This window comes from Pristiophorus japonicus, chromosome 20, assembly GCF_044704955.1.
Source record: "Pristiophorus japonicus isolate sPriJap1 chromosome 20, sPriJap1.hap1, whole genome shotgun sequence".
In the NCBI taxonomy this organism is placed as follows: domain Eukaryota; kingdom Metazoa; phylum Chordata; class Chondrichthyes; family Pristiophoridae; genus Pristiophorus; species Pristiophorus japonicus.
The window spans coordinates 46,733,193-46,758,494 of record NC_091996.1 but is presented as its reverse complement, the minus strand read 5'-3'; the positions used below and the strand labels follow the sequence as shown (position 1 = coordinate 46,758,494).

At 42.1% G+C, this 25,302-nt stretch overlaps 1 protein-coding gene across 3 annotated transcripts in view; it reads right to left on the bottom strand.

The window, feature by feature from the left end:
• Nucleotides 1-25,302, bottom strand: part of LOC139232515 (pappalysin-1-like) — a 322,505-nt gene that overhangs the window by 39,371 nt on the left and 257,832 nt on the right. Inside the window, exon 21 of one of the 3 annotated variants that reach the window (XM_070862846.1) lies at nucleotides 23,314-23,415. The exons of 1 other annotated variant lie outside the window; for it this stretch is intronic. In XM_070862846.1, coding sequence (XP_070718947.1) covers nucleotides 23,314-23,415 — 102 coding nt within the window. The remainder of the gene's footprint in view (nucleotides 1-23,313; nucleotides 23,416-25,302) is intronic. One more of the 3 variants, XM_070862848.1, reaches the window with a different exon arrangement.

Here is a 25,302-nt window from a genome sequence, read left to right as displayed (position 1 = left end):
CTCCCTTCCCCAGTTCTGACAAAGGGTCATCGACCTGAAATGTTAACTGTTTCTCGCTCCACAGATGCTGCCTGACCTGCTGAGCATTTCCAGCATTTTCTGTTTCTATTTCATATTTCCAGTATCCACAGTATTTTGCTTTTGCATTTCTTGCTCTCATCCCACTCTGTTCCCTTTTCCCAGCAAGTTCTACCCTACCTATGGAGTATCTGCACCTCCTATCTTTAACTCCACTATACAGTGCCTTGCATTTGTTTGTATTGAACATCATTTGCCATTGATGAGATCAGGTGCAAACCCCATTGAGCTCTTTAGAATAAAACAGCAACATGTCAACTTGATAACTATCAGTGAGCCATGTCAGCTGTGGCTCAGTGGTATTGCCTCTGAAGGCTGTGGGTTCAAGATCCACTCCAGCCCTGTCTGTTCTCTCAGGTGGTCGTAAAAGATCCCATGTCACTATTCGAAGAAGAGCAGAGGAGTTATCCCCGGTGTCCTGGCCAATATTTATCCTTCAACCAATATCTCTAAAAACAGAATATCTGGTCATTTATCTCACTGCTGTTTGTGGAACCTTGCTATGTGCAAATTAGTTGCTGCGTTTCCTGCATTACAATGTGACTACACTTCCAAAAAAAGTATTTCATTGGCTGTAAAGTGCTTTGGGATGTCCTGAGTTTGAGAAAGGTGCCATATAAATGTAAGTTCCTTTCACAGAATCATAGAATGATACAGAACAGAAGGAGGCCATTCGGCCCATTGAGCTTGTGGTTCTTTGGTAGAGCTATTCAATTAATCCCACTCCCCCGCTCTTTCCCCATAGTCCTGTAAATTTTTTCCTTTATCCAATTCTCTTTTTTGAATGTTACTATGGAATCTGCTTCACCACCCTTTCAGGCAGTGCATTCCAGATCACAACAACTCGCTATGTAGAAAAAACATTTTCCTCATGTTGCCTCTGGTTCTTTTGTCAATCACCTTAAATCTGTGTCTTCTGGTTACTGATACTTCTGCCATTGGAAACAGTTTCTCCTTATTTATTCTATCAAATATGTTCATTATTTTGAACATCTCAATCAAATCTGCTCTTAACCTTCTCTGCTCTAAGGAGAACAACCCCAGCATCTCTCCACCTAACTGAAGTCCTTCGTCCCTGGTACCTTTCAAGTAAATCTCCTCTGCACCCTCTTGAACGGTTTGACATCCTAAAGTGTGGTGCCCAGAATTTAACACAATACTCAGCTGAGGTCTAACCAGTGTTTTATAAAGATTTAGCATAACTTCCTTGCTTCTGTATACTTCTATTAATTAAGTCAAGGATACCACCGTGCACCTCCCTCCAGTCTGAAAAACAACTCTTCAACACTACTCTCTGCTTTCTGTCCCATAGCCAATTTTGTATGCACGCTGCCTCTGTGCCTTTAATCCTTTACTTTGCTTACAAATCTATTATGTGGTAGTTCACCAAAGCCATTTGAAAGTCTATATCATCCGCACTACCCTCATCAACTCTCTACATTAGTACATCAAAGAACTCGATCAAGTTAGTCAAACATGATTTGCTATTAACAAATCCGTACTGGCTTTCATTTATTAGCCCATACTTTTCCAAATGCTAATTCATTTTGACCCGAATTATTGTCTTTAAAGGTTTCTCCATCACTGGCGTTATGCTGACTGGCCTGTATGGCTCAGAGACGTGGACCATATACAGTAGACACCTCAAATCGCTGGCGAAATACCACCAACGATGTCTCCGCAAGATCCTGCAAACATCAGTGTTCTTGATTAGGCCAACAGCCCCAGCATTGAAGCACTGACTACACCCAACCAGCTCCGTTGGGTGGGCCACATTGTCTGCATGCCCGACACAAAGATTCCCAAAGCAAGCGCTCTACTCGGAACTCCTACATGGCAAGCGAGCCCCAGGCGGGCAGAGGAAACATTTCAAGGACACCCTCAAAGCCTCCTTGAAAAAATGCAACTTCCCCATCAACACCTGGGAATCCCTGGCCAAAGACCGCCCTAAGTGGAGGAAGAGCATCCGGGAGGGCGCTGAGCACCTCGATTCTCGTCGCCAAGAGCATGCAGAAAACAAGCGCAGGCAGCATGCGGCAAACCAGACTCCCCGCCCACCCTTTTGGTCAACGAGTGTCTGTCTCACCTGTGACAGAGACTGTAATTCCCATATTGGACTGTTGAGCCACCTGAGAATTCACTTTTAGAGTGGAAGCAAGTCTTCCTCGATTTCGAGGGACTGCATATGATGCTGACTGGCCTGTAGTTGTTGGGTTTATCCCTCTCCCCTTTTTTCAACAGGAGTGCAACATTTTCTGTCGTCTGGCACCACCCCATATCCAAGGATGATTTACTTAGCTAATTAACAGATTTTCTACTGGCAGACCTTCGAATTTTTTTGACCTTATGTACACAGCAGAAAACGAATTCCTAATTCAAGATTCATTGTTTTGACAAACCTTTTCACCGCACAAAGCTTGATGTAACATCAGCTACCTGTATAAAGACTCCAATATCTCCTTTTTTTGCCATCAATTTGGTCTAATGCAGTTGACAATGAAACCAGCAGCATTTTTCACTTAGTTAACACAGCCTCTTAGAAGCTGAACCTCTGCTTTCAATGTCACAACCACCCTCCCACGGCACTCGGTCCATCCTTGCCAGCAGGATTCTTGGCCTTAAAAAAAGGAACAGCTGAAAATGAAACAACTGACCTTTTTTTTTTGTTCAGAATAGAAAATAGCTTTTGCAGCATGATTTGTTTTAGACATATGGTAGAAATAGAATGGGAAACAGAATGGGGGGCTTTGTACTGAGAAAATGCTTTGCCTGTGTGTGAGCCTGACCGTTCGAGGTCACTTGCGTGATATTTCCAGGAAGCCACAGACCTCCAGCTTGCACCCTATGTATTCCTGACACAGATATCATTCAGTTGCATGTATGTAATTAAAACATTAACAGAGCAGTCAGCCACAGCAAAATAGCATCAGTTAATCTGCCCAGAACAGGCCATTTGCTGTGGGGGGTAGAATTGGAAATAATGATGTTCAGGCCCTGCTGATTTCCCCACAGTTGCTGCAAACCACTTTGGGAAGGGAGAAAAAAAATGACATACATCTAAATAGTTTTGCACTTCATTCAGTGACTGCATATGCAAGACCTTGTCAACATTTCCTATCGAACCTTCTTGAGTTCTTTGAGCTACACTCACTAACAGCCCTCAAAAACTTCATGGTGTTGAAGTCAAAAGGTGAATTATTTTGAGGACTTCAGCAAAATGGATTTTCAAACTGTAAATGCTCCAGCCTCTCAATAAATGTATGTAAGCTCCACATCTATCAGAGATGCATCAATATGGAACATTTTCGTAGTTGTGAGTCTTTTCAGTGATATTGTTGGGTTCACAATGCTTTGCCATCGTTCTCATCACACAATGTCTGCTAAAGCAATTTTGAAAAGTCATAGCTGATCTTTCATAATTGGTGGGGCGACTGGGGGTTTAGACCCTGGTTGCTCTCCTGGCCTGTCCCTTTAAGGCCAGTGGTCAGGTGCTCTGCAGAGAAGTGACTTACCTAGGCACATAGGTCAAACAAAGACGAATTACTATCTCTGTTGAAACTTTCTCCAGATTGGCAGATACTTGGTTGCTTCCTCCTCTTGTCAGGTTATCTCACGGCAAGAATGCTGGCAGGACATGGTTAGCCTTTTTTCATTTATCGTGTTTTTTTTAAGAGAATGTTGAGTTGCAATTTGTTGCTGTTTCATATGAAGAGTGATGAACATGTCTGAAAGTTTTCTTTGACATGCGACACATACATCAATATACATTTTTTTAAAGACTCACATGGGGCTCGCATAGGCCTTGATGCAGAAATTTAGGCCGCAGAGAAACCAGGTTCTCTTTATCTGTTTTTCTGGCAAAGTCAAAAGTTGACATTTGCCTGGTCAGGGCTAATAGACTCAGCTGAACAGTGTTGAATATTTCAGTCTTACAGTGTTGCTCTACACCAGTTCCTCAAATGAGGATGCTGTTGCTGGAGTATATCTCAAGGCATATGTTGTCTGTCATGTTGATAAACAAGTTCACTGGTTTTGTTGGGCCCTGTCTCTTAATACTTTCCTTTTTTGAAATGTCTTGGTTAGATGGCATATCAGCCGATGCTTTCAGTACATTTCTCATTTTGTGAGAATTTTTAGGGAGCTGAGGTAGAGTACTCCCTTTCACTGTTCAGCCAAGTAGTCAGATGCATATGGTTGCTATTCTACATTGCTAGACTCCAGCTGGCCTTGAGTATCGTCGTATTCTGTGGTGGCAGGTTCATTTTTTATAAGGAGTGATTATTGAGCGTGAGTGAGAAATGATATTGTAAACTGTGGAATTCAGCAATTCCCAGCTCATCTCATTATTGATCATGTGTCAAGCTACTATCTAAACAATTGAGGAAAGGATCTAAAATGTTTGATCGCTATTCTATGAGTAAGGGAACCAGGTGGAAATTCAAAATTAACGTCTTTTTGTATTCCCTGTAGCCAACCACCTAAAATCATCTCCGAGCGTTTCTGAGCACAACATTGCATTTGGGAATTATGCAGAGAAATGTGAATCTTACGATCCCAATGCCGTGGGCATAAGATGGACTTTTATTTGAGGAAATTTCTAAAGTGATTCACAAAGCAATAATGGAAGGTTGAAGATGAGGGGAAAAGGTGTATTGAGTGAAATGCGAGGGCTTCCGCTCTCTGTGTAGAATCAACGATATATTTTTTTACTGCCTGTAATCCCAGTGTCACACAGTACTGCTCTGCTGAGGGGCCGCCTATGATAATGATACAGTACTACTAAACACATTGGCTCCGAAGGAGAGTTAATCCACCCTCCCACCTGACCCTATTCTCTCTCTCTCTCTTTCTCTCTCTCACACATTAGACGCTTTTATTTTTGCATTTGGTCCATCCATCTTGTTTCAGGCCAAGTAACTTATATGAACTTGCAGGGCCCTTCTTTAAATATGCAGATTGGACTCTGATTACATCATTGGAGGTCATGACATTTGGCTTTGCTGTGCTATGCACAGATGCCTCCTTTAATGTGACAGAAGATTCATTGGCCCACATTTTCATGGGTGTATGATCCTGTTGGCTCTCAGGATTTTGGCCCCTTCAACACTATGGAGTGCAGTCGACAGAAGGAGATCCTCTGGCTGAACCAATATGTATAATCTGTGCACACAAACATTCCTAAGCCCATTCACCCTTTACACATCCCCCAAGGAGGTAAAAATAGTCACCCTGGGTAAGTCAGTAACATCAGACAAGAAACCAAATTTTACCACTGAGCCAACTATCTCTTTTATCATTACTCTAAACCTTTCTCGTTCCAGCCAGGAGATTTCAAAATTCATCAGCTATAGGTCAATTATACTTATTTACTCAAGTGTTTGAATAGCTATTTTTTTTTTACCCAATCATTTGTGGTTTGGCAATCTTTGTCATCAAATCCCTTATATACAACTTTTCAGAAAGCTGACGGATCTTCGGGGAGCATGTAGCTGCTGCCAAGCACCAAATACTCTTTGCAACTTTCAAACGCTACATGTTTACTCTCGTATAACATCTGGAAAAATGACTTTCTGTAACATTTCTGGTGGAATTACAAAAATGTGCACTGCCAGAAAGGTTTCTCTATATGCTATTCAGAATGAGCTGAAAATGATGATTTCTGCTTAAATTAAAACGTTAAATTCCATCATATTTTTTTTTTTAAACAATCAAAGTAGAGATAACAAAGGACAGTGAGCAGATGATGTAAGGTATCTTGTTGTCAGCTGTGGCTCAGTGGGTAGCATTCTTGCCTCTGAGTCAGAAGGTCATAGGTTCAAGCCCTTCTCCAGAGACTTGAGTACAAAATCTAGGCTGACACTCCAGGACAGTACTGAGCAAGTGCTGCTCTGTCGGAGATGCCATCTTTTGGATGAGACGTTAAACCAAGGCCCTTTCTGCCCCCTCAGGTGGAGGCAAAAGATACCATGGCGCTGCATTGAAGAAAAGCAGGGGAGTTCTCACTCATGTCCTGACCAATATTTATCCATCAACCAACATCACTAAAAAACAGATGATCTCGTCATTGCTATTTGTGGGACCTTCCTGTGTGCAAGTTAGCTGCTGCATTCCTACATTACAACAGTGACTACACCTCAAAAATACTTGATTGGCTGTAAAGCGCTTCTGCACATCCTGAGATCATGAAAGGCGCTATATAAGTGCAAGCCTTTCTTTTTTCATCTGCTGAACAAGGAATATGCTTACAGGGTATGATACTGAGCTGGACGTGGAGAGTTAAGTGTATGTTGCAGAAATGTATAGATAGCCATCACAATAATGTGTTGTCATATGTTAACAGATTATGTCTACACTGTTTCACTGGTTCCCAATATGAAGACTGACTGTAAATTCCCGTCAGATTTAGACTGTGCATGCTTAAGTAATCGCCATTAAAGGGGTGTTGTTGTCTAGCAAAGTGTCTTTAAGACACTTCATCAGTGTTGTAGACCCAGCAATACATAAGGACACAATGACTTCTTCACAGTACCTCTCACATCTGCTATATTTTTAAAAGAACCTTATGTGAACATTTTGGAGTGCTTTTAACCCTGCCTTGGGACGTTTTAAAGGCTCTATATAAATGCAATTAATTGTTGTTGCCCACCTGGTGGAAACCAATTGTCCTGGAGATTCAGCTGCCAACGTGCCGCTCTCTTCCCACATGCGATGTTAACCTGCTGTTCAGAGCAGGCGAGAAGGACAACTGCTGGAAAGCAGTGAAGTCCTTCTTTAAATATGCAGATTGTGCTCCGATGACATCATTGGGGTCTGTCTGCTATTTTAACGACGAGCCTGAGTGGGGAAGCCGCTCTGTCTTTCCTAACAGGTCAACTTAGCAGGTGGAGGAGCTGGGGCCCAGTGGAGCGGGAACTTTTAGTTTGTGCTTCTCTGAATTTTCCTCTCTTGCATTTTTGAAGTTGCAAACACATTTTCTGACATATTCTTCCATCACTGTTTTAAAGCAAAGCTGCAACACACAAGTCTTCAACTCTAACACAAAGATAGGCGGCGTTGTAAATAGTGTAGATGGAAGTATAATTGTACAAAGAGGTATTAATAGATTAAGCGAATGAGCAAAACTGTGGCAAATGGATTTCGATGAAGGCAAATGTGAGGTCATCCACTTTGGACTGAAAAAGGATAGAACAGAGTATTTTCTAAATGGTGAAAAGCTAGAAATAATGGAGGTCCAAAGAGACTTGGGGGTCCATGTACATAGATTATTAAAATGCCACGGACAGGTACAGAAAATAATCAAAAAGGCTAATGGAATGCTGGCCTTTATATCTGGAGGACGAGAATACAAGGGAGTAAAAGATATGCTGTAGCTATACAAAGCCCTGGTTAGACCAAACCTGGATACTGTAAGCAGTTCTGGGCACTTCATCTTAGGAAGAATATATTGGCCCTGGAGGGAATGCAGCATAGATTTACTAGAATGACACCTGGACTTCAAGGATTAAAGTACGAGGAGAGATTACACAAACTAGGGTTGTATTCCCTGGAACTTAAAAGGTTAAGGTGTGATTTGATCAAAGTTTTCAACATATTAAGGACAACTGATAGGATAGATAGACAGTAACTTTGTCCACTGGTTAGGATATCGAGGACTGGGAGGCACAGTCTACAAGTTAGAGCCAGGGTGGTAAAAGTTTGGAACTCTCTTCCACAAATGGCAATTGATGCTAGGTCAATTGTTAATTTTAAATCTGAAATTGATAAGATTTCTGTTAACCAAAGATATTAAGGGATATGGGCAAAGGCAGGTATATGGTGTTAGGTCACAGAACAGCCATGATCTCATTGAATGGCAGAACAGGTTCGAGGAGCTGAATGGTCTGCTTATGTTTCCATGTTGCTAACCCATTCTTCTCCAGTACCTCAAAACTGTGGAACTCCTGACCTACAACTCTCTTTTCTTCCTCCTTACAAACTTCAAATTTGGTATCAACGAATCACCACTTCTTGATTTACCTTATCTTCTTTTCAACCTTGGTGGTGTCCTGCACATTTGGCCTCGGCTCCTCACCTAGATTACCCAATTTTAAAAAGTCACTAACATCAAAAAGCAAGAACTTATGTATAAGTTCCCTCCCACCATCCCCTCCCCACCAAAGCCCTCCCTAATGGACAACGTGGTGGATAATGCACAGAGATTTTGGATCACCTTGACTGACTGCTAAAGAATTGAGGCAAGCCAGTATTTCCCCAATGTGGTAATGGTTGTGCTTTACAGGAGCAGGAAATTCCAGGGGTAACTACAGCAATCTGAAATGCTTAATCGTCAATCCATCCCATGGATCTGCATTTGCTCTGAAAATTTTGAGGGCGAGGCACTTAATGCATCCCTCCTCCTATAAGAGGCACGTCTGTAAACCATTAAAGAAGTCTGGAACTTAGAGTAATTCAAATGAAGTCTGTACATAGTGGCAGCATCCCATCAATATTCCCAGATTTCCACAATTCCAGGCCCTTCCAGCATCAGGAAGAGAGCATCAGGCACTTCAACATATAGCCATCTCTCTAATAGTGTGAAATGGGCCCAGGAAAGTTTTAGTATTGCTAACGAAAAGCTTCCTGCCTCTGTAGAAGTTGAATTGTTTTAAACTAATACAAAGTTGCAGAGTAGAGCTAGGTACATATACTCCTGAGCAATGCTCCCCCTAAGCCATGGGGCCGCGCAGTATTGGGAAAGGTCCCGCGCATGTCGCTCATCGGCTTTTCATAAGAACATAAAAATTAGGAACAGGAGTAGGCCATCTAGCCCCTCGAGCCTGCTCCGCCATTCAATAAGATCATGGCTAATCTGGTCGTGGACTCAGCTCCACTTACCCGCCCTCTCCCCGTAACCCTTAATTCCCTTATTGGTTAAAAATATATCTATCTTTGACTTGAAAACATTCAATGAGCTCGCCTCAACTGCTTCCTTGGGCAGAGAATTCCACAGATCCACAACCCTCTGGGAGAAGAAATTCTTTCTCAACTCGGTTTTAAATTGGCTCCTCCGTATTTTGAGGCTGTGCCCCCTAGTTCTAGTCTCCCCTACCAGTGGAAACAACCTCTCTGCCTCTATCTTGTCTATCCCTTTCATGATTTTAAATGTTTCTATAAGATCACCCCTCATCCTTCTGAACTCCAACGAGTAAAGACCCAGTCTACTCAATCTATCATCATAAGGTAACCCCCTCATTTCTGGAATCAGCCTAGTGAATCGTCTCTGTACCCCTTCCAAAGCTAGTGTATCCTTCCTTAAGTAAGGTGACCAAAACTGCACGCAGTACTCCAGGTGCGGCCTTACCAATACCTTATACAGTTGCAACAAGACCTCCCTGCTTTTGTACTCCATCCCTCTCGCAATGAAGGCCAACATTCCATTTGCCTTCCTGATTACCTGCTGCACCTGCAAACTAACCTTTTGGGATTCATGCACAAGGACCCCCAGGTCCCTCTGCGCCACAGCATGTTGTAATTTCTCCCCATTCAAATAATATTCCCTTTTACTGTTTTTTCTTTCCCAAGGTGGATGACCTCACACTTTCCGACATTGTATTCCATCTGCCAAACCTTAGCCCATTCGCTTAACCTATCCAAATCTCCTTGCAGCCTCTCTGAGTCCTCTACACAACCCGCTTTCCCACTAATCTTAGTATCATCTGCAAATTTTGTTGCACTACACTCTGTCCCCTCTTCTAGGTCATCTATGTATATTGTAAACAGTTGTGGTCCCAGCACTGATCCCTGTGGCACACCACTAACCACTGATTTCCAACCGGAAAAGGACCTATTTATCCCGACTCTCTGCTTTCTGTTCGCCAGCCAATTCTCTATCCATGCTAATACATTTCCTCTGACGCTGCGTTCCTCTATCTTCTGCAGTAACCTTTTGTGTGGCACCTTATCGAATGCCTTTTGGAAATCTAAATACACCACATCCATCGGTACGCCTCTATCCACCATGTTCGTTATATCCTCAAAGAATTCCAGTAAGTTAGTTAAACATGATTTCCCCTTCATGAATCCATGCTGCGTCTGCTTGATTGCACTATTCTGACCTAGATGTCCCGCTATTTCTTCCTTAATGATAGTTTCAAGCATTTTCCCCACGACAGATGTTAAACTAACCGGCCTATAGTTACCTGCCTTTTGCCTGCCCCCCTTTTTAAACAGAGGCGTTACATTAGCTGCTTTCCAATCCGCTGGTACCTTCCCAGAGTCCAGAGAATTTTGGTAGATTATAACGAATGCATATGCTATAACTTCCGCCATCTCTTTTAATGCCCTGGGATGCATTTCATCAGAACCAGGGGACTTTTCTACCTTCAGTCCCATTAGCCTGTCCAGTACTACCCCCCTAGTGATAGTGATTGTCTCAAGGTCCTCCCTTCCCACATTCCTGTGGCCTGCAAACTTTGGCATGGTTTTTGTGTCTTCCACTGTGAAGACGGAAGCAAAATAATTGATAAAGGTCTCAGCCATTTCCACATTTTCTATTGCAAATACCGCTGAAATTTAAAGGGACCACATATTTTAAAAAAACAGGCTGCGCAGGGAACATTACTCCCGAGCAGAGTTGAGACCTCCCTGTTCCTTTTCTTATTTGTCCGTCCTTTCTCTCGCACTCGTGATGCTTTCACTTTTGTGTTTATTTTGGGATTCTGCTTTGGGAGAATGGTCTGTGCGGGCTGCCACTGCTCTTGGGCTGCATGTTGCGAGTGCTGCTCTACTGTGCTATACAATACAGAAATTGATTTCCAGCGTCCACTTGACAGAAGTCAGCTCACTTAAACCAACGGGATATTCTTGGGAGATGGCGCCCATTCCCAATCAGACCTCCACAACTCCTGATGAGACCCACTTTATTGTCTCACAGTGAAGTAGTCCAATCTGAAACAAGGGTCCTAAATTTAAACAAAGGAAACTACGAAGGTATGAGGAATGAATTGGCTATGATAGATTGGGAAGATTTATTAAAAGACTAATATTTAAGGAATGAATGCATGAATTGCAACAGTTATACATTTCTTTCTGGCATAAAAACACAAAAGGAAAAGTGACCCGACCATGGCTAACAAAAGGAATTAAGGATAGTATTAGATCCAAAGAGGAGTTATACAAAGTTGCCAGAAAAAGTAGTAAGTTTGAGGATTGGGAGCAGTTTAGAATTCAGCAAAAAAGGACCAAGAGATTGATTAAGAAGGGAAAAATAGAGTATGAGAGTAAACTTGCAAGGAACATAAAAACTGACGGCAAAAGTTTCTACAAGTACGTAAAAAGAAAAAGATTAGTGAAGACAAATGTAGGTCCTTTACAGTCAGAAATGGGAGAATTTATAATGGGGAACAAGGAAATGGCAGAACAATTAAATAAATACTTTGGTTCTGTCTTCATGGAAGAGAACACAAATAACGTCCCAGAAATGCTCGGGAACCAAGGGTCTAGCGAGCAAGAGGAATTAAAGGAAATTATTATTAGTAAGAAAATAGTGCTGAAGAAACAAATGGGACTGAAAGCCAATAAATCCCCACGGCCTGATAATCTGCACCGCAGTGCACTAAAAGAGGTAGCCATGAAAATAGTGGATGCATTGGTTGTCATCTTTCAAAATTCTATAGATTATGGAACAGTTCCTGCAGATTGGAGGGTGGCAAATGTAACCCCACTATTTAAAAAAAGGAGGGAGAGAGAAAACCGTGAACTACACTCGTTAGCTTAACATCAGTAGTAGGGAAAATGCTCGAGTCTATTATAAAGGATGTGATAAAGGGACACTTAGATAATATCAACGGGATTAGACAAAGTCAACATGGATTTATGAAAGAAAAATCATGTTTGACAAACCTACTGCCATTTTTTGAGGATGTAGCTGATAGAATAGATAAGGGAGAACCAGTGGATGTAGTGTATTTGGAATTTCAGAAGGCCTTTGATAAAGTCCCACATAAGAGGTTAGTGTGCAAAATTAAGGCACATAGGATTGGGGGTAATATACTGACATAGATTGAAAATTAGTTAACTGACAGGAACAGAGAGTAGGAATAAATGGGTCTTTTTTGGGGTGGCAGGTAGTGACTAGTGGGGTACCACAGGGCTTGGGCCCCAGCAATTCACAATATATACAAATGATTTGGATGAGAAAATCAAATGTAATATTTCCAAATTTGCTGATGACACAAAACTAGGTGGGATTGTGAGTTGTGAGGAAGATGCAAAGACGCTGCAAGATGATTTAGATAGGTTGAGTGAGTGGGCAAACACATGGTGGATGCAGTATAACGTGGAAAATGTGAAGTTATCCACTTTGGTAGGAAAAACATAAAGATAAAGTATTATTTAAATAGTGATAGCTTGGGAGGTGTCGAGGTACAAAGGGACCTGAGTGTTCTTGTACACCAGTCATTGAAAGCAAACATGCAGGTGCAGCAAGCAGTTAGGAAGGCAAATGGTATGTTGGCCTTCATTGCAAGAGGATTTGAGTACAGGAGCAAGGATGTCTTACTGCAGTTATACAGAGCATTGGTGAGACACCTGGAGTATTGTGTGCAGTTTTGGTCTCTTTACCTAAGAAAGGATAAACTTGTCATAGAGGGAGTGCAGCAAAGATTCACCAGACTGATTCCTGGGAAGGCAGGACTATCATATGAGGAGAGATTGAGTCGACTAGGCCTGTATTCACTAGAGTTTAGAAGACTGAGAGGGGATCTCATTGAAACGTATAAAATTCTGACGGGGCTGGACAGACTGGATGCAGGGAGGATTTTTTCCCTGGAAGTCGAGAACAAGGGGTCACAGTCTCAGGATACAGGGTGGGAACTTTAGGACTGAGATGAGGAGAAATTTCTTCACTCAGAAGGTGGTGAACCTATGGAATTCTCTACCACAGAAGGCTGTGGAGGCCAAGTCACTGAATATATTTAAGAAGGAGGTCAATAGATTTCTAGACACAAAAGGCCTCAAGGCGTATGGGGAGAAAGCAGGAATATGGTGTTGAGATAGAGGATCAGCCATGATCATACTGAATGGCGATGCAGGCTCGAAATGCGGAATGGCCTACTCCTGCTCCTATTTTCTATGTTTCTATGTTACTTTGTAATAAAGAGGATTAGAGTCTAATGAATATCAAAGTGGCACATTAGAGTTCAACAATGTGTGGCTAGGACACTGGTAACTGATGAGAGAAATTCACCTTAACTTTGCTAAAGTGTGATGATGCAACATTTTATAAATTTATTGAGAGGATATGTTAATGCTCAAGTATGAACAAAAATTGCTGGTTCATTGGGATCTTGCAGCAAAAGGAGGTTAAAATAGGATGCCTCTTAGATAGAAGAGGAGGCCAAGGCTGTGTATTGGAAAGACATTACACAAAAAGAAAAAAAGTTGTATAAATACTGCATAATAAATTAGAAGGGATTAGTGGATTAGACCAAAGCTGAGGGCTACTTGCTGCTCATGTGTCAATAGAACTAGCAGTAAGCCTAATAACAAGGCCACGCTGGATCATGTCAATGCTAAAAGTGTCAAGGACAGCATATGTTGGGCTTATTGTGTAGAGTTAAGGATGTTAAACTTGCTTTTGTTATGACTAGCAATACCTGTGATGCTGAACTTGCTACACCATGACACAAACTGAACTTAATTGATACAGAGGCGAAGAGATATTTCACAATTATATTATAGGAACACGCGCAGGATATAAAATGGTGCCATTAAAATGAATTGATGTGACTAGGTTTACCCCATCCCCTAAAACAGTGAAAAGAACTGTTGAAGAAACTTGAAGCAGGTTTCAGAGGGAGAGGCTCGGGTTCTTTCCTTTTACTGTCTGTGCTGGTTGATTAATAAGAGCTCCAATTGGAGCGTGAAAAGCAGACAGATCCTGTACGCCTGGATGGAAGTCAGAACCTTTGATATTGTCAAATGTTTTGTAGAGACCCTCCACTTTTCCGCTCCAATTGACTTTTTTCAATGTTTTTATCACGCGGTATTATAAATTTCCCTCACTGCTCGGCACTCGGGACATTTTCTAACACAGCCCATAAATAGTCCTGTGGCTGCAATCGTAAATCTTCCACAGAAGATTAAAATAATATGTTCGATGTTTGATAAATAAAACAAAAATAGTTACTTTTTTTCAGATGTTGATCCCTTTGTACACGGTGACAGACCTGTGACCCCTGGTAAATTATGGTTCTCAGTTACTGTATCTGTAGCTGTGTGCTCACACACTGAAATCAATACGAACGTGGAAAACCTATTCACCTTGCTCTAATGTTTTTTTTAGTTCTAATCAGCTTTCATTTAAGCAACTGCAAAAAAACTATTACTGCAATAATTAATCAATTGGCTATGCTTATATCTTCAGCATTTGAGCACATAATCTCAGTTGACACTTCAGTGCAGCGCTGAAGGAGTGCTGCACTCTGAGGTGCTGTCTTTTGGATGAGATGTTAACCCGAGACCCCAGTTGCCTGTTTAGGTGGGAATAACAAATTCGATAACAACAATAATGCGCACTATCTTAAGAAAATTTGCATTTTTATAGCACTGTTCTGGCTCGGCATCCCACACAGTTGAACAAGGGTGAAAGGATGATGTCAAGCAGGAGATTGATTGAAGAGAAATGCTTTTAAGGGACGGTTGAAGGAAAGGGGATAGTAAGAGAAAGTGGTTTTATGAGAGAGTCATACTGACTTAAAGAACATCCTCTGCTACTAAAGTGGAGAGGCCATGGAACAAGCAGTAATCCTGTGTCAGAAGGCGGGAGGTGGACATAAAGCTGAAGATCATTCCTCTAGATATTATTTGTCCTCAGTGCCTCTGTCTGTTGATAATTGATTTATGCTTTTCTTATCCCATGACTAAAGTATTTTTTTTAAAATATTGTGAGCCGTACCTTGCTTGTATGAAAGTGAGCCTTTGATTAAGGATAGAAAGAAAGGATTATTTCGAAGGATGGGAGCTGATTAGAGATAGCTAGCATGGGTTGAAAAGAAGCAGGTCCCAATTTACTTTGAGAAGTTTACAGATCTGGTGGATAAGGGCGAGGCAGTGATATTATCTACCAGGATTTCAGGAAGGCATTCAATGCCATCCCTCAGCTGGATTCACAAGGTGCATGGCCATGGAACAAATGTCAAGGAATTCAGCTGGTTTGATGTGTGGCTGTAAAGTAGATAACAAAAAATGGTGGTGTGTGGGAAGGTGTCAGAGTTGCCAGTGGAGTCCTGAAGAGGTAGGTCATTGAGCATTAACTTAGCCCTGGCTCCATTGGTAGCACTCTCGCCTCTGAATCAGAAGGTTGTGGGTTCAAATCCCACTCCAGAGACTTGAGCGCAAAAGTCTAGGCTGATATTTTCCAGTGCAGTACTAGGGGAGTGCTGCACTGTCAGAGGGTGCCGTCTTTTGGATGAGACATTAAACCGAGGCACCATCTGCTCTCTCAGGTGAATGTAAAAGATCCTATGGCACTATTTCAAAGAAGAGCAGGGGCGTTATAGAAACATAGAAACATAGAAAATAGGTGCAGGAGTAGGCCATTTGGCCCTTCGAGCCTGCACCGCCATTCAATAAGATCATGGCTGATCATTCCCTCAGTACCCCTTTCCTGCTTTCTCTCCATTCCCCTTGATCCCTTTAGAGCTAAGGGCCATATCTAACTCCCTCTTGAATATTTCCAACGAACTGGCATCAACAACTCTCTGCGGTAGAGAATTCCACAGGTTAACAACTCTCTGAGTGAAGAAGTTTCTCCTCATCTCAGTCCTAAATGACCTGCCCCTTATCCTTAGACTGTGTCCCCTGGTTCTGGACTTCCCCAACATCGGGAACATTCTTCCTATCCTGTCCAGTCCCGTCAGAATTTTATATGTTTCTATGAGATCCCCTCTCATCCTTCTAAACTCCAATGAATAAAGGCCCAGTTGATTCAGTCTCCCCTCATATGTCAGTCCTGCCATCCCGGGAATCAGTCTGGTGAACCTTCGCTGCACTCCCTCAATAGCAAGAATGTCCTTCCTCAGATTAGGAGACCAAAACTGAACACAATATTCCAGGTGAGGCCTCACCAAGGCTCTGTACAACTGCAGTAAGACCTCCTTGCTCCTCTACTCAAATCCCCTAGCTATGAAGGCCAACATACCATTTGCCTTCTTCACCGCCTGCTGTACCTGCATGCCAACTTTCAATGATTGATGTACCATGACACCCAGGTCTCGTTGCACCTCCCCTTTTCCTAATCTACCGCCATTCAGGTAATATTCTGTCTTCACGTTTTTGCCCCCAAAGTGGATAACCTCACATTTATCCACATTATACTGCATCTGCCATGCATTTGCCCACTCACCTAACCTGTCCAAGTCACCCTGCAGCCTCTTAGCATCCTCCTCACAGCTCACACCACCACCCAGCTTAGTGTCATCTGCAAACTTGGAGATATTACACTCAATTCCCTCATTTAAATCATTAACGTATATTGTAAAGAGCTGGGGTCCCAGCACTGAGCCCTGCGGCACCCCACTAGTCACTGCCTGCCATTCTGAAAAAGACCCTTTTATCCCGACTCTCTGCTTCCTACTATTTAATAATAGTCCTTATTAAATTGACTAATCAGGATTTCCTTCAGTTCCTCTTTCTCACTAGACCCTCGGTCCCCTAGTGTTTCCAGAAGGTTATTTGTGTCTTCCTTCGTGAAGACAGAACCAAAGTATTTGTTCAATTGGTCTGCCATTTCTTTGTTCCCCATTATAAATTCACTGGTTATCCTGGTGTCCTGGCCAATATTTATCCCTCCATTGACAACACAAACTGGCTGTCACGTTTCCTACATTACAACAGTGACTACATTTGAAGAAGTATTTCATTGGCTGTAAAGCGCTTTGGGACATTCGATGGTCATGAAAGGCACTATCTAAATGCAAGTCTTTTTTTTAAGCGACAGAGCACAGTCCAAGGTGTCCTAAGTTTGTAGAAGGGCACCAAACTGTTTGAATGATGTTAGCCTGCAATAATTTCAAGGGATCTGAAGAGATTAGGTCCATGTAGTTGGTAGATAGAGTTCAACACAGATAAGAGTAATGACATGCATCAGGTAGAAGATTACATGTTAAATGTCATAGGTAACTGAGCATGAAAGAGATCTAGGTGTTTTGATGGAGAGGTCTTTAAAGCTGTCATTTTGCTGATCACAGGTGTGAAAGAAAGCAAATAAAATGTTAGGATGTAGAGCTGAGGATGTGATTTATAATTCTAAGAAGGTAATATTGAAGTTCTAGCTATCATTAGTCACCCCACATCTGGAGAACTGAGTTCCGTTTATTCCTAGTATAGGAAAGATGCAAAAGTATTGGAGGAAGTCCAGAGGAAAACGATGAGGCTGATTGAATGAGGTGAGAGGGCGAAGTTACAAGGAAAGATTGTCCGCCCTGGGATTGAAATCGTTCTCTCTCTTTCTCTCTCTCTTGCAAAGAGGAGGGGGACTTTACGATAGAGGTTTTTAAGCTTTTAATTCTCATGGCAAATTTAAATCCAGGAATCATCTTCTGTTTGATGATAGGTTTGAGGACTGATGGATGCAGTTTAAAGTTAAGGGTGTCAAAAGATAATACAAAACGTAAGCAACATATCACTTGGAATGATAGAACTATGAAACAGTTCACTGTGAACAGAAAATCATGACAACTTAAAAAAAAAACATGCATTTGTTCTTATTCGGAAAACGGCGCAAGTCTATTGGTTCCAAAATGACGTATGGTGGTTTCGAAGGGCAGGTTGGATGAAATGATAGTTTTCCACTGCTCAGAACATTAGCATGTTACTATAGTGATAAAAATCCTTCTTTAGTATTCATGTTCTGTTTCCTCATATGCTTCTGGGCTAAGCACAGTGCACGTAATGCATGCAGTGTGCATTCAAGTCTGATAGCTGCATAAACATGTGTTCAAGAGCATACTGCTCCACAGCTGTGCTCCACTCCTGTAATTCAAGGGGCGTTTATAAACAGCCAGTCAGAGCTGACACTCTGAAAGACATAAGGGAGTCTTTCAGGGGAAGTCAGTAGGACAGTGTTTACCCACGAAAAATGCTTAAAGCAAGAACACTAATTTCTTTTTTTTTCCTGAAGAACTACAATCCATGCCAGATGGTTTTAAATATTTACAATTAATCTCGGGTTTCGAAAAAGTACTGACAAAATTTTCACGACTTTTTTTTCCCCCCAAAGCAAATGATCGGGGTCCATAAACAGATAAACAAAATTGCAGAGTCACGTGAAGAATATGTCACACTTCCCTTCAGTTTCCATAGCGCCCTAAAATTTCAGGATCGGATACTTAGAACACCACGTTTAAAATGGGCAGTTGCTTATATCGGCCGAAAACGGTAACTATCAGCCATTTGCATTAACATCAATTTCAAAGTTGCCGGTCACAGGGTCTGAAGTGCTACATTTATTTATTTCAGGCAAAAACAGCTGTGCTTCCTCACTAGTTTGCACCTCATTAAGGTGCACAGAAAATAAGAACAAGCATAAGTAAATAGCACCTCGTTAATGTTCAGTTGACCCTGTTCCAGAATCACCCCTTTGATAATGTATGAGTGAAGTAAACATGAAAAACTGACGATGGTTTAAAAAAAAAACGAATTGAATGCCTGCGTTGTTTAACTGGTTGTTGGGTGAAGGAGTTAAGACTTGAAAAGAAAAAAAAGAAAGACTTACATTTATATAGTGCCTTTCACAACCACTGGACATCTAAAAGCGCTTTACAGCCAATGAAGTACTTTTGGAGTGTAGTCACTGTTGTAATGTGGGAAACGCGGCAGTCAAGTTGCACACAACTCCCACAAACAGCAATGTGATAATGACCAGATAAACTGTTTTTGTTATATTGATTGAGGGGTAAATATTGGCCAGGGCACTGGGGATAACTCTCTTGCCCTTCTTTGAAATAGTGCCGCGGGATCGTTTACATCCACCTGAGAAGGCAGACAAGGCCTCGGTTTAACATCACATCCAAAAGATGGATTTGTGTGTTTTTTTCCTCCTCTCTGGAACTTGCTGAGATGTTCTACATTGTAATGGCTTGTTTTTGAAGGAGGGTTCCTGCGCCCTGCGTCTCCAGTGTCCTACTGACCGCGGCCAGGGTGAGGTTGGCTCTGAGGAACTTGTCCTTGTTTGGATCTCGGGGTCTGGCGGGAAAGAGGTTCGTTCAGGGAACTGCGATGCTGATGAGTGATGACAACATTCTCGTTATATAGTGCAACCACGCTATACTGACCACCGTGTTCGCATGGACGCGCCTGTGTAATCGGTGGGAACTGTACAAGCATAGTCAAAGAAAGAATGACTTGCACTTGTAGATTGACTTAGGTAATCCAGAAATGCCCCAAAGCACTTTCATATATAATGAATTACTTCAATATGCAGTAACTATACATATGTAATAATTCCATGCTCAGCAAGATCTCACAAGCAGCAAAGAGATGAATGTGATTTTTCTTTGGTGGAGTTGATTGATCAGTATTGACCAGGACGCTGGAAGAAAACTCTACTCTTCTTCGAACATTGTCATGCAAGCTTTGGCATCCACCTCTGTAACCACCAGGGAGGCAGAGAGGGCTTTGGTTTAATCTGATCCAAAGGATGTGAGGTGCATATTTTTCATTGCCGTTTGTATCTTTGATGTTTATCTGTTACAAATGGCGTTGTCACCATTTGCTGAGATGAAACTAGACAGATGCTGGACAGGATTGAGGGATGGTGTGGGATCAGAGTTCGAGTTCTGAGGAGGTTTGCTTTGTTGCTGATGAACGTTCATTGAAAACCTTAACAACTTCGATAATTATGCTTTTACATCAGGAGCAAATTGAAAAAAATTGGCTTTTGTTTAAAATACAGACACTTGACCTTTGGTTTGCAGCTTCGAAGTTTACAGACAGCCCACTGGAAAACTGGACTGTCTAATCCAGAAGCAGACAGGTGTCATCCTTATCACAGAATTGATGTGTTATCTGTGATCGGTTGGCCATACCTACAGTCACACATAGACCTACACACACTTAGAAATACTTTAAAGTGATTCACTCTCTTTCCCACCACCCCAGGGAATACTTCCTTTGTGTTTTCGGTGTGGCAAAATTGTAACGGTATTTTACTACAATTAACCTACAGAAAAAAACTTTGCTCCTTTTTGGAGGCTATAGGCAAAAGGTTCAGTTGCATTTATCTTGCAAGTGCAGCATTGGTGGAAAACAGTTTCACTGCAGAGCAGTGCTGCGGTTAGAATATAAATGCAGCCTACATTCTGAGTCCGGGCTTGACCTGATACGGCAGCAAGGTAGAGTGAGGGTCTCTGGAGGCGGGGGTCTCACTCTGACTCACTTTGGCTTCAGTTTGTGAATACCGCCAGTGTTCCCTGTCATTTTTTGGGGCCACGTGGCCAGTTTAACGGACTGCGTGGCCCATTCAAAAGTCCACGCGTGCATGTTTATTTTCCCACTTTAAAAGAAGACTTACATTTGTATAGCGCCTTTCACGACCATTGGATGTTTCAAAGCGCTTTATAGCCAATGAGGTACTTTTGAAGTGTAGTCACTGTTGTAATGTAGGAAACGAGACAGCAAATTTGCACACAAACAAGCTCTCACAAACAGCAATGTGATAATGAGCAGATAATCTGTTTTCTTGTTATGTTGATTGAGGGATAAATATTGCCCAGGACACCAGGGATAATTCCCCTGCTCTGCTGCGAAATAATGCCATGGGATCTTTTACATCCACTTGAGAGGTTGAACATTTCATCCGAAAGATGGCACCTCTGACAGTCCAGCACTCCCTCAGCACTGCACTGGAGTGTCAATTAGATCTTTGTGCTCAAGTCCCTGGAGCCCTGGAGTGGGACTTGAATCCACAACCTTCTGACTCAGAAGCGAGAATGCTACCCACTGAGCCACAGCTGACACTGCTCACTGACTGGACGGGACCCCTGGAGCACTGCACGGCTGTGTGGCCATGAAGCTTACAGGGAACATTGGTGTCATCTGATTTACATTACACACATTCAATGTTGGTGTGAAGCCGAAATCATTTCTTGCTTATTTATTGGCCTGGGGCATTCCTCTTTTTATTTTCCCAAAATTCTTTCTGGGTTGAAACCGCTACACCGGATCATTATTTTTTCAACGAGGAAAGGAAGATTAATCGAAGTAGAAGATCATACAGCTCTCTCTGAGAGTATGCCAAGTTGAGATGATGTCAAGACTTCGGCTGAGTCCCTCCCTATCTCCACAACTGGCCTATGCTGGGACGGAATGTAAGCTGTTAATTGATCAGGCATTCACTGAGTGCAGGAAGGATTAAAAAGGGGGATGATTTGTGCACATCTGGCTCCTGTTGATCTCGTTTTTTTTCTATTTCCTGTTCTTCCATAGGGAAGAATCCTTACTGACCTTTCTTGCAAAATTAATTGAAGCTTCTTCTAAGCTGCTAAATGTGTAACTTGTTTAAAGCAGATTCCTTATCCGATTATGTTTTAAATAAGGGAATAATTTCCTTACATGTTGTTCTGCAAGCAAACTATAAACTCTCCTGAGAGATATGCTAAACTGCATTTCACTTTCTTGAATAGTGTATTAAGTATGGTGAATTCCACAATACTTATTGACTCTGTGGTAGCATTCTCAGTTCTAACTGAGAAGGTTGTAGTTTAAGCCCCACTGCAGGACTTGATACCGACACTCCAGTGCAGTACTGTGGGAGAGATGCATTAACAGATCTTCTCTTTCAGGTGAAGCATTGAAGTGAAGCCCTGCTTGTCAGATCATGTAGATGTAAAAGATCCTCTTGCACTATTTGAAGAAGAGCAGGAAATTCTCTTGGTGTTTTGGGCAACCAATGCCATCAAAAAATTATTAACTGGCAAGTTAACTTATTGATGTTTGAAAGAGCTTGTTCTGCTCAAAATGGCTGCTTTTTATCAATGCAAAAACAGGCACTTGCATTACGAATCCATTTGTTGTATCTGACTGGATTTGTGATATTACTAAGATTATGATAAGTTGCGAGATAAATACAAAAGACCCGATTCTAACCTAACCCACCTGGCAGCAATGGGCCGGGTTTGGGTCGGATTCCTGTTTTACATGATTTTATGCTCCATTGTGTCACGAGCTCACCCTATTCCCGCCAGTCTGCTTAGATTAAAATTGGGACTAAAGCTTTCTTTTGTTTCATCAAAACCTTTTTTTATTGCCCCATTTTTGATTTTGTGCCTGAGTGAACAGGAATAGTTGGAGACTGGATGCCTCTGCGGATACCATTTTTGATCCAATCACAAAGAATTCCCTGATTTGACCATGTGGTTTTCGACTCCTTTCTTCTGGGGATGGGGGTCTGACTCCTAGGACAATGCCCTGCACCCCTCCCCACCACACCCACTCCCCCACCACACCCATTCACAAAACCCCATACTGCATCCCACAGTTCTGTGCCATTGTGCACTGTTTCTCAAGCTAGCTGCACATGAATTCTACCATGTTTGCATAATGGGGAATCAGCAGACATTGCTTTCTTTACCAGAGCAATGCCTCCTCTGAAGACATTCCTACTCTGTTGTGAGTTTTTTGAGTTTCACCTGATCATATATAGTGTTTCCATTATTTCTGTTGGTTTGGAATTCAGAAATTCCCGTCGGTTTGTAAAGGTCTCAGATCAAAAGTAATGAGACTGATTTGTTGTGGAGCAACTATAAAGACCAATTTTAGGAGGTGGGGGGGAGGGGTGCGCAGAGTCCATGAGGGGGAAGAAAATCTCTAAATCCTGAGCAGAAAAATTTATGGCATTTCAGTCCTATAGTATTCATAAAACTTAATGGCCCACTTATCTCATGGGAGCTAGATAAAACATCATACGGATCGACTCTTTTTTCCCCTCTCTATGTTGTTATATATCCTTTAAATTGCTTAAAGGTTCTTTTAAAACCACTGGGTTTGTCCTAATGATGCATCCATCAATTTCTTACCTGTATCTATAACATTTAACAAGGACATTTGGCGATGCTGTGAAATATAGCCACGGTGACTCATTAATATTATTTGTCCAAATACTTGGGAGAAAGGGTCATAGGGCACAATGCACAAGTACACTGCAGCACACACATGGCCGAAGATAAGGTTTATGAAGCAGTTCTGAAGGATTCTAACCTTTTTAGTTATGACAGTTGAAGCACAGCAGTCACCGCCATCATAACTGCAGTAGGCTCTGTTGTTATTTCCATCGCAATAGTTGTCCCCCACGAAAGCCTGCTATGGCAATAAAAACAATAGGAATTAAAATCTGTAACGTTTGCAAAGAAACTAGCTCTTGTCTTTCAGAATGTTGCACTTATCAAAGTGAGGGACGACTTTTGCAGATGGCACCCCCACCCCCCCACCCCCACCCACCCCAATTTTTAGATCCGATAGCAGTGCTAAGATGTAAAGTTTGGCTTCCCCAGTGAAGTGCACAGTTTTGTGCCAATTTTTGCACTAAATTATGTGCAGTTGGAGTTGCATCCAATGGGAATTGCAGTGAGCCTGTCCAAATCTATTTCACTTAAGTTAACCGCTTTTGCTGTAAGGGGCCTACCCTCTCACTGGTCGTGGATAGATTCAAACCCAAGTCACATATTTGAGAGGGGAGTTCTACTTCAGGCAGGCCCCTATTGCTTTAACTAGCAGTGTTATTTACATTCTGCATTTTAAATGAATCTCTATTAATATTGTGCCCAGTGTGTTTGTACAGAAGTGTCCTTGCGAGACAAGATTTTAATTGTCAAATATTCCCATGAAAGTGACACGCCTGTTTTATTGGAGCAGGTTTAACTGGCAACAAGAGTATTTTTCAAGTTATTAGTGACAAAAAATGTACTAATATCCTCTGCCGTTAAATGCAGGCGGTTGTATTTTGGAGGAACTTTAATCAGGAAATTGACATGAACATTGGAACTGATGGACTCAACCAACATTGACTGTTTCAGTGTAGAACATTTGTAAGCTGTTCAGTGATTTGCATTTGGCATTTTAAAGTGGAGGAAATTGACTTGGGGATTGACTATTCCAATGCTCTCCTGGCCAGCTTCCCATCATCCTCCCTCCATAAATGTAAGCTCATCCAAAACTCTGCTGCCCCTATCCTAACTTGCACCAAGTCCTGTTCTTCCATCAGGCCTGTCCTTGCTGACCTACATTGACTCCCAGTCCATCAACGCTTCAAATATAAAATTCTCATTCTTGTTTTCAGATCCCTCCATGGCCTCGCCCCCCCCCTCCATCTCTGTAACCTCCTCTAGCCATACAAGCCTCTGAAAACTCTCCATTCCTCCAATTCTGGCCTCTTGCGCATTCTTAACCTTGTTTGCCCCTCCATTGGTGGACATTCCTTCAGCTGTCTCAGCCCTGAGCTCTGAAATTCCCTCCCTAAACCTCTCCACCTCTCTCTCTCTGCATCTTTAAGATGCTCCTTCAAACTTATCTCTTTGACCAAGCTTTTGATCGCTTGTCCTAATATCTCCTTCTTTGGCTTGGTATCAATTTTTTATTTGTCTGACTATGCTCCTGTGCAGTGAGTTGGGATGTTTTACTGTGTTAAAGGCTCTATATAAATGCAAGTTGTTGGAAGACAGGAACAATTCCATTATTATTTTGCTGAGCCAAAATAAACAAAATTAAAGTATCAATTTAAGTGCACTGTCCTTGTCTGTGGGATATGCTGCTTTTTATACTCCCGTGATCAGGTATTGTCCCTTCTGCTTTTTATATTGATTTCGTGCTGTGTGAATGCCACCAGCTCCTGACACATTTATTCTGCACTGTGAATGTCTGGATGACCCGTTTCTTTAACTTGATCTTTCCCATGTTAGCTATGGTAAATCCAGCAAGGGTACTTGAAGGTGATGCCAGCCATGCAAGACACGTGCATGGAGAGTAATTTTTGACGTTAGATGATATTGTAAAACGCGCTATAATCAGCTTGGCCACCCGTCAAACACTCTTGTTTCCAACGGAACCCCCATTGAGGTTCAGCAGCACTAAGGAAGCAAGAAACCGTGGCTATGTCGGGTTTAGTGGCATGTTAATCCTGTCCATTCCCAACACATGGGGACCACACAGACAATAAACATGCCAGATTTGCTAAGGCTGGCAGTCAGAAGG